This window comes from Theropithecus gelada, chromosome 14 (genome assembly GCF_003255815.1).
Source record: "Theropithecus gelada isolate Dixy chromosome 14, Tgel_1.0, whole genome shotgun sequence".
Taxonomy (NCBI): Eukaryota; Metazoa; Chordata; class Mammalia; order Primates; family Cercopithecidae; genus Theropithecus; species Theropithecus gelada.
Genome location: NC_037682.1, coordinates 121,416,594 through 121,428,431, shown reverse-complemented (window position 1 = coordinate 121,428,431; position 11,838 = coordinate 121,416,594). Strand labels below are relative to the sequence as shown.

The 11,838-nt window shown below is 41.0% G+C and overlaps 1 protein-coding gene across 3 annotated transcripts in view; it reads left to right on the top strand.

The window, feature by feature from the left end:
* The window catches only part of ZBTB44 (zinc finger and BTB domain containing 44), an 89,452-nt gene that overhangs the window by 48,908 nt on the left and 28,706 nt on the right, over positions 1-11,838 (top strand). For all 3 annotated transcript variants that reach the window (XM_025357043.1, XM_025357044.1, XM_025357042.1), the window contains exon 2: positions 6,198-7,271. In XM_025357043.1, the coding sequence (XP_025212828.1) occupies positions 6,254-7,271 (1,018 nt within the window). In that variant the 5' untranslated portion in view covers positions 6,198-6,253. The remainder of the gene's footprint in view (positions 1-6,197; positions 7,272-11,838) is intronic.

Below are 11,838 nucleotides of genomic sequence, written 5' to 3'. Positions count from 1 at the left end.
AGTCTCGCTGTGTCGCCCAGGCTGGAGTGCAGTGGCCGGATCTCAGCTCACTGCAAGCTCTGCCTCCCGGGTTCACGCCATTCTCCGGCCTCAGCCTCCCGAGTAGCTGGGACTACAGGCGCCCGCCACCTCGCCCGGCTAGTTTTTTGTATTTCTTAATAGAGACGGGGTTTCACCGTGTTAGCCAGGATGGTCTCGATCTCCTGACCTCGTGATCCGCCCGTCTCGGCCTCCCAAAGTGCTGGGATTACAGGCTTGAGCCACCGCGCCCGGCCTAATTTTTTGTATTTTTGGTAGAAATGGGGTTTCACCATGTTGTCCAGGTTGGTCTCAAACTCCTGACCTCAGGCAGTCCCCCTGCCTGGGCCTCCCAAAGTGCCAAAGTGCTGGGATTACAGGCGTGAGCCACTGTGCCCAGCCTTCACAAGGATTTCTCTACAGCGTGTGATGCTGTTTGATAGCATGTTACTTTCAGAAGAACTTCTTTCAAAATTAGTTGATTGCTGGGTGTAGTAGTTCAAACCTGTAATCTCAGCACTTTGGGATGCTGAGGCCAGGAGTTCGAGACCAGCCTGGGCAACATAGGGACACCCCCATCTCTACCCAAAAAAAAAAAAGTAAAAATTAGCCAGGCGTGGTGGTACACCCCGTAGTCCGAGATACTTGAGTGGCTAAGACAAGAGGATTGCTTGATCCTAGGAGTTCAAGGCTACACAGTGAGCCATGATCATGCCACTGTACACCAGCCTGGGTGACAGAGTGAGACCCTGCCTCTAAAGAAAAAATTGTAATCTTACCTAGCTCTTCTGGATAACTTGCAGCTTTGACATTAGCACTTGCAGCTTTACCTTGCACTTTTATGTTATGAAGATGGCTTTTTTCCTTCAACCTCATGAACCAACCAACCTCTGCCAGCTTTTCTGAATTTGTTTTAGAGGCAGGGTCTCACTCTGTCACCCAGGCTGGTGTACAGTGGCTTGATATCAGCTCACTGTAACCTCTGCTTCCCAAGCTCATGAAATCCTCCAGCCTCAGCCTCCCGAGTAGCTGGAACTACAGGCATGTGACACCACGCCAAGCTAATTTTTGTATTTTTTGTATAGATGGTGTTTCACCCTGTCGCCAGGCTGGTCTTGAACTCTTGAGCTCAAGCCATCCACCCACCTCAGCCTCCTAAAGTACTGGGATTATAGGGTGAGGTGCTGTGCCCAGCTAAAAAAAAGTTTTAATTAAAATTTTTTTAATTGGAGTTGATCCTCTCAAACCCTGCCACTGCTTTATCAACAAGGTTTATGTCGTTTTCTAAATCCTTTATTGTCATTTCAACAGTGTTCCTAGTTTCTTCACCAGGAGTAGACTCCATCTCAAGAAACCACCGTCTTTGCTTATCCACTCCTTATCTGTTCAAGTTTTATCATGAGATTGCAGCAATTCAGGCTCCTCCATTTTGAATTCTAGTTCTCTTACAGTTTCCAACACATCTGTAGTTACTTCCTCCAAGAAAGTCTTGAAGTCATCATGAAGGCTGGAATCAGTTTCGTCCAAACTCCTGTTAATGTTGATATTTTGACCTCCTCCCATGAATCTCAGTCTTAATGGCATCTACAATGATGAATCTTTTCCAGAAAGTTTTCACTTTGCTTTGTGCAGATCCATCAGCAGAATCTGTGGCAGCTCTAGCCTTTTGAAATGTGTTTCTTAAATAATAAGACTTGAAAATCAAAATGACTCCCTGATCTATAGGCTGCAGAATGGATGTTATATTAGCAGCCGTGAAAGCAACATCAATCATGTACCTCCTTATCAGAGCTCCTCAATGACGAGATGCACTGTTGGAAAGCAGTAATATACTGAACGCAATCTTGTAAGCAGTAGGTCTCAACAGTGGGCTTTTAAAACATGCAGTAATCCATGCTGTAAGTAGATGTGCTGTCATCAGGCTGTGTTGTTTCACTTATAGAGCACGGCAGAATAGATTGAGCCTAATCATTAAGGGGTCTAGGATTTTCAGAATAGTAAATGAATATTGGCTTCCAGTTAAGTTACCAGCTGCATTAGCCACTTACAAGAGAGGCATCCTGTTCTTTGAAGCTTTGAAGCCAGGCATTGACTTCTCTCTAGTTGTGAAAGTCTCTTTCCAGTGTAAGGCTGTGTTGTCTACATTGAAAACCTGTTGTTTAGTGTAGCCACCTTCATCAGTGATCTTAGCTAGCTCTTCTGGATAACTTGTTGCAGCTTCAACCTCAGCACTTGCGGCTTCACCTTGCACTGTTATGTTATGGAGATGGCTTCTTTCCTTCAACCTCATGAATCAACCTCTGCTAGCTTCCAACTTTTCTTCTGCAGCTTCCTCATCCCTGTCAGCCTTCATAGAATTGAAGAGAGTTAATGGCCTTGCCCTGGATTAGGCTTTGATTTAAAGGAGTATTGTGGTTGGTATCGTCTTCTGTCCACACTAGGCAAACTTTCTCCATGTCAGCAATAAGGCTGTTTTACTTTCTCATCATTTGTGCGTGCACTGGAGTAGCACTTTTAATTTCCTTTAAGAATATGTACTTTGCTATCACAGGTTGGCTAGCTGTTTGATATAAAAGGTCTAGCTTTCAGGCGCTCTCTGAGCTCTCAACATGCCTTCCTCACTAAACTTAATAATTTCTAGCATTTCATTTAAAGTGAAAAACGTGAGATAGGTGGATCACTTGAGGTCAGGAGTTCGAGACCAGGCTGGCCAACATGGTGAAACCCCCTCTCTACTAAAACTACAAAAATTAACTGGGGTTTGTGGTGCACACCTGTAATTCAAGCTACTCTGTAAGCTGAAAGGAGAATTGCTTGAATCTGGGACGTGGAGGTTGCAGTGAGCCAAGATTGTGTCACTGCACTCTAGCCTGGGTGACAGAGCAAAATTCTGTCTCAAAACATAAAAAAAACAGAGTGAGAAATGTGCAACTCTTACTTTCACATAGTCATTTAGAGGCCAGTAGGGTTATTAATTGGTCTAATTTCAGTATCCTTGTTTTTCATGGAATAGGGATACCTGAGGAGGAGGAGAGAGATGGGGGACTGACTAGTGGGTAAATCAGTCATAACGCACACAACATTAAGTTCACTGTCTTACATGGGTGCAGTTGGTGGTACCCCAAAACAATTACAGTAGTAACATCAAAGATTACTGATCACAGATCACCATAACAGATATAATTATAATGAAAAAGTTTGAAATACTGCAAGAATTACCAAAATGTGACACAAACGTGAAGTGAGCACAAGCTGGTGGAAACTGGCACCAGTAGACTTGCTGACGCAGGGTTGCCACAAATTTCCAATTTGTAAAAAAGACAGTATCTGCAAAGTTCAATAAAGCAAAGTGCAAGAAGATGAAGTATGTCTGTGTATCCAAAATATATTTGTCCGTATAAGTTTGTGTTGGGGAGCATATCTTGGGCCTGAGTTTCCGCAGACATATTGGGAAATGCATGTGATAAATACCTGGTATGGAATGTATTTCCTCATTATCACCTTCTTCTCATCCCGTGCTTCTAAGTAGATCAGAATTCGTACCGTATATGTGAACAGGCATGACTTATAGGAGGTATTCTTGAGCCATTTTATTTGTTCTGTGGAGTTAGTTCTCCCTCCATCTTCCTGGAGAGTAAGTCTTAATAACTGTTCTGATCACTTTCAGGAAATACCAACAATCTTTTCAAGAACTAATAAACTTAGAGTGAAAGCTTTCCCTCCTTTCCCACCTCAGGCCTACTATAGGCCTGCAGTTGAAGAGTTGGGTGTGATTTGCCTCCTCTTTCTTTCTCTCCTCCCCAGCGTTCTTCTTTCACTCTTCTTCATTTGCTGGCTGTGGTTTCTGGCCCGTCCAGGAAGAAAAGGTCTTTGATAGTAGTGTTAGTAGCAGCAGCAACTAATGTTTCTGTAGCATTGATTATGTTGCTAGTTACTATTCTAAACGCTTAACGTGTTAGATCATTTAATCCTCAGAACTCTATGAGGTGTGTTGTGTTATATTTATTATACCGCTGAATATGTTAAGATACAGAGGGTTTGTTTAATGACTTGCCTAAGGTCACACAGGTAAAAATAGCACCAGCATGCAAAGCCAGCATTGTGGTTCTGGAGTCTGTGCTTTCAGCCACTCCACTGTGTTGCCTTTATATACTGTTGGGAGATAGTGGGCGTACTTCTTGGCCTTGGCTGTTGTTTAAATCAGACTTACGTGCCCTTCAGAGTCTTTTCAGTTGTAACGTATTTTCCATAGACCTGAGATAAAGGACAGTGTGCCTTGAAGCCCCTTTCCCTGCAGGGAAGTAAGCAGAGAAGTAGAATGGGGTTTACAACTCACAACAAACTGGTTACTCTCAGCAAAAATCCTTTTCATATCTACTCTTTGAACATGGAAGATGATTGAAGGTGGATGTAACTCAAGGTTGAAAATAGTTTTCCACTACCCCCTTGTGTAAGGTGCCCTTGTGCCTCATTTGAGAATGTAGTACATTATCTATTGTTTGGAGCCTATTCAAGATTGAAATGGTTTCATTTTAATACTCTGATGCACATGTCTTCCAAATATGCTGTTTAATTTCTTGCCTTCACACCTTTGTTCATGCAGATGGTCCCTGGATTATAACTAATTCACTTGCTCTGAAAGCATGTTTCTTCCCTCAACCACATGATCCCAAAGTAAGCACTCTTGAAGGCCATGCTTTAAAAGCTGGTTTCTTGGGATGCAATAAATGAACAAAACACTTCATGTATAGCCCTCCCATTTTCTTCCTCTTCATCTCATTTTTGTGAGACCTAAATCAGCAAATATGTTAAATGATGATTTGCGTACACCAGTCCCTGGCTGTCTAGTGCCTCATTGTGGTCACTTGACTTCAGGAAGGGTATGTGGAGCACTCAGTTTACATTTGAACTTCTGTCACTAATTATGGTCAAGATAATTATTTCAGTAGCTTTACCTGACTGCTTTGGATCAGAGAAGTCTGACATGGAACAGTCCCAAATTGATCATTGTGTCTTCTCAAGTTACAATAGTCTGTGACTTTTATTTTTTTAGACAGAATCTTGCTCTGTCACCAAGGCTGGAGTGCAGTGGTGCAATCGCAGCTCACTGCAACCTCCACCTCCCAGCCTCAAATGATCCTTCCACATCAGCGTCCTGAATAGCTGGGACTACAGGCCCATGCCACGACACCCCGCTAATTTTTATGTGCTTTTAGTAGAGACAGGGCTTTGCTATTTTGGCCAGGCTGGTCTCAGACTCCTGAGCTCAAGCAATTCGCCTGCCTTGGCCTCCCTAAGTGCTGGGATTACAGGTGTGAGCCACACACCTGGCAACCTTTTAAAATTCATCTTGAAATCTTTTGGGTTTTTTTTTCTTTCCTTTTCCTTTTTCCCATCTTTCTTTTCCTCTATACATTTACCTGCATAAAACATGAACAGGGATGCTTATGTAATGGATTGTTTAGTGTTTACACTGGCATTGCCTGCTGCATGCTCACATTTAGAAACAGGAATGATAATATGCCTACTGACAGAGATACGATGATGATCAATTAATTATTAAATGTGAAACATTTCAAATACTGTCTGGTACATAGAAGACACTCTGCAATTGTCACTGTTTACAAACTGTTGCAGCCTGCAGCTCATTAAAACATTGGTTCACAGGTCGGACGTGGTGGCTCACGCCTGTAATCCCAGCATTTTGAGAGGCCGAGGCGGGCCTATCACCTGAGATCAAGAGTTCAAGACCAGCCTGGCCAACATGGTGAAACCCCATCTCTACAAAAATACAAAAAGTAGCCAGGCATGATGGCGAGTGCCTGTAGTCCCAGCTACTCGGGAGGCTGAGGCAGGAGAATTGCTTGAACCCGGAAGGCGGAGGTTGCAGTGATCCAAGACCGCTCCTCTGCACTCCATCCTGGGTGTCAGAGCGAGACTCTGTCTCAAAACAAAACAAAACAAAACAAAAACATTGGTTCACAGACTTCATTGGTTGGACAATTCGGAAGGCAGATAAGGAGAATATGTTTCTTTACAGTTCCTACCTTGAAGTTTCTCTCTCACTACCATCTTTCAGCTTTTTAATTTAGTGCGGTGGCCACATGAAAATGATCTAAATCACATTTTATTTAAACTACTAAAATACCAATTAATGCTTTATTTTATGTATTTTTTAGGACATTTCTGATTCATTTGCATCCTTGAAGAGCATCTGTAGAAGAGGAAGTAAAAGATGGGTGTGAAAACGTTTACTCATAGCTCCTCTTCCCACAGCCAGGAAATGCTTGGAAAGCTAAATATGCTGCGAAATGATGGACATTTTTGTGATATCACTATTCGTGTCCAGGACAAAATCTTCCGGGCACATAAGGTGGTACTAGCAGCTTGCAGTGATTTCTTTCGCACCAAACTTGTAGGCCAAGCCGAGGATGAGAACAAGAATGTGTTGGATCTGCATCATGTTACAGTGACTGGCTTTATACCTCTTTTAGAATATGCTTACACAGCCACTCTATCAATTAACACAGAAAATATTATTGATGTTTTAGCAGCAGCCAGCTATATGCAAATGTTCAGTGTTGCCAGCACTTGCTCAGAGTTCATGAAATCAAGCATTTTATGGAATACACCTAACAGCCAACCCGAAAAGGGTCTAGATGCTGGACAAGAAAATAATTCTAACTGCAATTTTACTTCTCGAGATGGGAGCATTTCTCCTGTGTCCTCAGAGTGCAGTGTGGTAGAAAGAACGATTCCTGTCTGCCGAGAATCCCGGAGAAAGCGCAAAAGCTACATTGTTATGTCTCCTGAAAGTCCTGTAAAGTGTAGCACACAAACAAGTTCACCCCAGGTATTGAATTCTTCAGCTTCCTACTCAGAAAATAGAAACCAACCAGTTGACTCTTCCTTAGCTTTTCCCTGGACTTTTCCTTTTGGAATTGATCGAAGGATTCAGCCTGAGAAAGTTAAGCAAGCAGAAAATACCCGGACTTTAGAGTTACCTGGCCCATCTGAGACCGGTAGAAGAATGGCTGATTATGTGACTTGTGAGAGCACAAAAACTACCTTGCCTTTAGGTACCGAAGATGATGTCCGGGTCAAAGTAGAAAGGTTAAGTGACGAGGAGGTCCATGAGGAAGTGTCCCAGCCTGTCAGTGCATCTCAGAGTTCCCTGAGTGATCAGCAGACAGTTCCAGGAAGTGAGCAAGTCCAAGAGGACCTTCTGATTAGTCCACAGTCTTCCTCTATAGGTATAATGTCTTCTGTGTTTTTCTTGGTGCTATAAAGTCAATTCAAACGTTTTTAAGTTCCTGTTAGATAAAAAGTTGTGTGCTCGGTCATAGAGGAAATATAAAGAAGAGTAAAACATGATAACTGGATTTGCTTGAGATACTATTAGTACTATCATTTATTTTTTACAAGTTGCACATTAGGGAAAATAAAAATAATTGAATAATATCTGGTGGGACAAAGGCAGATACACACACCCCAAAAAAACAGTTAAATCCAGTTTGTGTTTTATTCTTTATTAAAATATGTATTGAAAACTTACCATGTGCCAAGCAAACATTGGTGATACATAAAGAAAAACACATAGTCCCTGCAATGAAGAGGTTAATCATCTAATTGGGGAAGCAGATATGTAAGTAAATTATTACAGTGAACTATTAAAAGTGCTCGTCTGGAGGTGTGAACAAAGTAGTATGGTTGTAACAAAGGAAAGAGCAAGTTAACACTATATATTTGAGTTGGGTCTTATGCAATAAGTAAGAGTTTACCCAAGCATGGGAACGTCATTTCTGTGAAAACATATAAAAACAGCAGCGCATATATGTAAACACAGGTATGGAAGAGCATTGTGTGTTAGGTAAACAGTGAATTCAGTGCAAAATGATGTAAATAAGCACAGATGCCTGAAAGTGTAGACAATAGCAGGAGATAAGATAAAAAGGAGTGGTTGAGTGCAGGCTGTGAAGAGCCTTGAATCCTGGTTTCAGTAGGGGTTGCATTTAAGTGCAGGTAAAGGAATCCCTTCTGCAGTAACTTAACTGTAGCAGAGTTTTATTTATTTTTTCTTTATTATTTATTTATCTTTTTAGATTGAAAATAAAATGATTTGTAGTTGTTTTCTCTGGCAGTATTTTTTTCTTTTTAATTCAAGTTCTGGGGTATGCGTGCAGAACGTTCAGTTTTGTTACATAGGTATACATGGCATGGTGGTTTGCTGCACCCATCAACCCTTCGTCTGTATTAGGTATTTGCCCTAATGCTATCTCTCCCCTAGCCCCCCACCCCTCAACAGGCCCCGTTGTGTGATATTCCCCTCCCCGTGTCCATGGATTCTCATGTTCAGCTCCCACTTATGAGTGAGAAGATGTGGTGTTTGGTTTTCTGTTCTTGTGTTAGTTTGCTGAGAATGATGGTTTCCAGCTTCATCCGTGTCCCTGCAAAGGGACTCATTTTTTATGGTTGCATAGTATTACATGGTGTATATGTGCCACATTTTCTTTATCCAGTCTATCATTAAAGGACATTTGGGTTGGTTCAAAGTCTTTGCTATTGTGAACCGTGTCACAGTAAACATACATGCACATGTGTCTTTATAGTAGAATGATTTATAATCCTTTGGGTGTAGGCCCAGTATTTGGATTACTGGTTCAAATGATATTTCTAGTTCCAGATCCTTGAGGAATCGCCACACTGTCTTCCACAATGGTTGAACTAATTTACACTCCCAACAGTGTAAAAGTGTTCCTGTTTCTCCACATCCTCACCAGCATCTGTTGTTTCCAGACTTTTTAATGATCGCCATTCTAACTGGTGTGAGATGGTATCTCATTGTGGTTTTGATTTGCATTTCTCCGATGACCAGTGATGATGAGCTTTTTTTCGTATGTTTGTTGGCTGCATAAATGTCTTCTTTTGAGAAGTGTCTGTTCATATCCTTTGCCCACTTTTTGATGGGATTGTTTATTTTTTTCTTGTAAATTTGTTTAAGTTCTTTGTAGATTCTGGATATTAGATCTTTGTCAGATGGGTAGATTGCAAAAATTTTCTCCCATTCTGTAGATTGCCTGGTCACTCTGATGATAGTTACTTTTGCTGTGCAGAAGCTCTTTCGTTTAATTGGGTTCCATTTGTCAGTTTTGGCTTTTGTTGCAATTACTTTTGGTGCTTTAGTCATAAAGTCTTTGCCCATGCCTGTGTCCTGAATGGTATTGCTTATGTTTTCTTCTAGGGTTTTTATAGTTTTAGGTCTTACGTTTAAGTATTTAATCCATCTTGAGTTAATTTTTGTATAAGGTGTAAGGAAGGGGTGCAGTTTCAGTTTTCTGCATATGGCTAGCCAGTTTTCCCAGCACCATTTATTAAGTAGGGAATCCTTTCCCCATTTCTTGTTTTTGTCAGGTTTGTCCAAGATCAGATGGTTGTAGATGTGTGGTGTTATTTCTGAGGCCTCTGTTCTGTTCCATTGGTCTATATCTCTGTTTTGGTACCAGTACCATGCTGTTTTGGTTACTGTAGACTTGTAGTATAAAGTCAGGTAGCATGATGCCTCCAGCTTTGTTCTTTTTTCTTAGGATTGTCTTAGCTATGTGGGCTCTTTTTTGTTTCCATATGAAATTTAAAGTAGTGTTTTTTGGTTCTGTGTAGAAAGTCAGTGGTAGCTTGATGGGAATAGCATTGGATCTATAAATTACTTTGGGCAGTATGACCATTTTCACAATACTGATTCTTCCTATCCACGAGCATGGAATTTTTTTCCATTTGTTTGTGTCCTCTCTTATTTCCTTGAGCAGTGATTTGTAGTTCTCCTTGAAGAGATGCTTCATGTCCCTTGTAAGTTGTGGTTTTGGGTATTTTGTTTTCTTTGTAGCAATTGTGAATGGGAGTTCACTCATAATTTGGCTCTCTGCTTGTCTATTATTGGTGTATAGGAATACTTGTGATTTTTGCACATTGATTTTGTATCCTGAGATTTTGCTGAAATTGTTTATCAGCTTAAGGAGTTTTGGGGCTGAGACAGTGGGGTTTTCTAAATATACAATCATGTCATCTGCAAACAGAGACAATTTGACTTTCTCTCTTCTTATTTGAATACCCTTGACTTCCTCTCTTCCTATTTGAATACTCTTTCTCTTGGCTGATTGCTCTGGCCAGAACTTCAGTACTGTGTTGAATAGGGGTGGTGAGAGAGGGCATCCTTGTCTTGTGCCAGTTTTCAAAGGGAACGCTTTCTGCTTTTACTCATTCAGTATGATACTGGCTATGGGTTTGTCATAAATAGCTCTTATTATTTTGAGATATGTTCCATCAATGCCTAGTTTATTGAGAGTTTTTAGCATGAAGGGGTGTTGAATTTTTTAAATTTATTTTTAATTTATTTTTATTTTTTATTTAATTTTTTTTTTTTTTTTTTGAGACAGAGTCTCATTCTGTCACCAGGCTGGAGTGCAGTGGCACGCACTGCAACATCCCCCTCCCGGGTTCAAGCAGTTCCCCTACCTCAGCCCCCCGAGTAGCTGGGACTACAGAGGCGTGCCACCACACCCAGCTAATTTTTGTTTTTTTAGTAGTGATGGGATTTCACCATGTTGGCCAGGATTGTCTTGATGTCTTGACCTTGTGATCCTCCTGCCTCGGCTCCCCAGAGTGCTGGGGTTACAGGTGTGAGCCACTGCACCCGGCCAGGGGTGTTGAATTTTATTGGAGACCTTTTCTGTGTCTATTGAGATAATTGTGGTTTTTGTCATTGGTTCTGTCTTATGTGATGGATTACGTTTATTGATTTGCATATGTTGAACCAGCCTTGCGTTCCAGGCATGAAGCCAACTCGATCCTGGTGGATAAGCTTTTTGATGTTCTGCTGGATTCAGTTTGCCAGTATTTTATTGAAGATTTTCACATCAATGTTCAGGGACATCGCCCTGAAATTTTCTTTTTTGTTGTTGTGCCTCTGCCAGGTTTTGGCATCAGGATGTTGCTGGCCTCATAAAATGAGTTAGGGAGGAGTCCCTCTTTTTCTGTTGTTGGGAATGGTTTCAGAAGGAATGATACCAGGTTCTCTTCGTACCTCTGGTAGAACTCGGCTGTGAGTCTGTCTGGTCCTGGGCTTTTTTTGGTTGGTAGGCTATTTCAGGAGAGTTTTTAACATGAAGGAGTGTTGAATTTTTTTTTTTTTTTTTTTTTGAGGTTCTGCTTCAATTTCAGAACTTGTTATTAGTCTATTCAGGGATTCGACTTCTTCCTAGTTTAGTCTTGGGAGGGTGTATGGTCCAGGAATGTATCCATTTCTTCTTGATTTTCTAGTTTATTTGCATACAGGTGTTTATAGTATTCTCTGATGATAGTCTATTTCTGTGGGATCAGTGATGATATCCCTTTTATCATTTTTTATTGTGTCTATTTGATTATTCTCTCTCTTTTTATTAATCTGGCTAGCAGTCTATCTATTTTGTTAATCTTTTCAAAACAGTTCCTGTATTCATTAATTTTTTGAAGGGTTTTTCATGTGTCTATCTCTTTTGGTTCTGCTCTGTTCTTAGTTATTTCTTGTCTTCTGCTAGCTTTTGAATTTGTTTGCTCTTGCTTCTCTAGTTCTTTTAATTGTGATGTTAGGGTGTGGATTTTACATCTTTCCCACTGTCTGACGTGAGCATTTAGTGCTGTAAATTTTCCTCTCAACACTGCTTTTAGCATATCCCAGAGATTCTGGTACGTTGTCTCTTTGTTCTCATTGGTTTCAGAGAACTTTGTTATTTCTGCCTTAATTTCGTTATTTACTTAGTGGTCATTCAGGAGCAGGTTGTTTAGTTC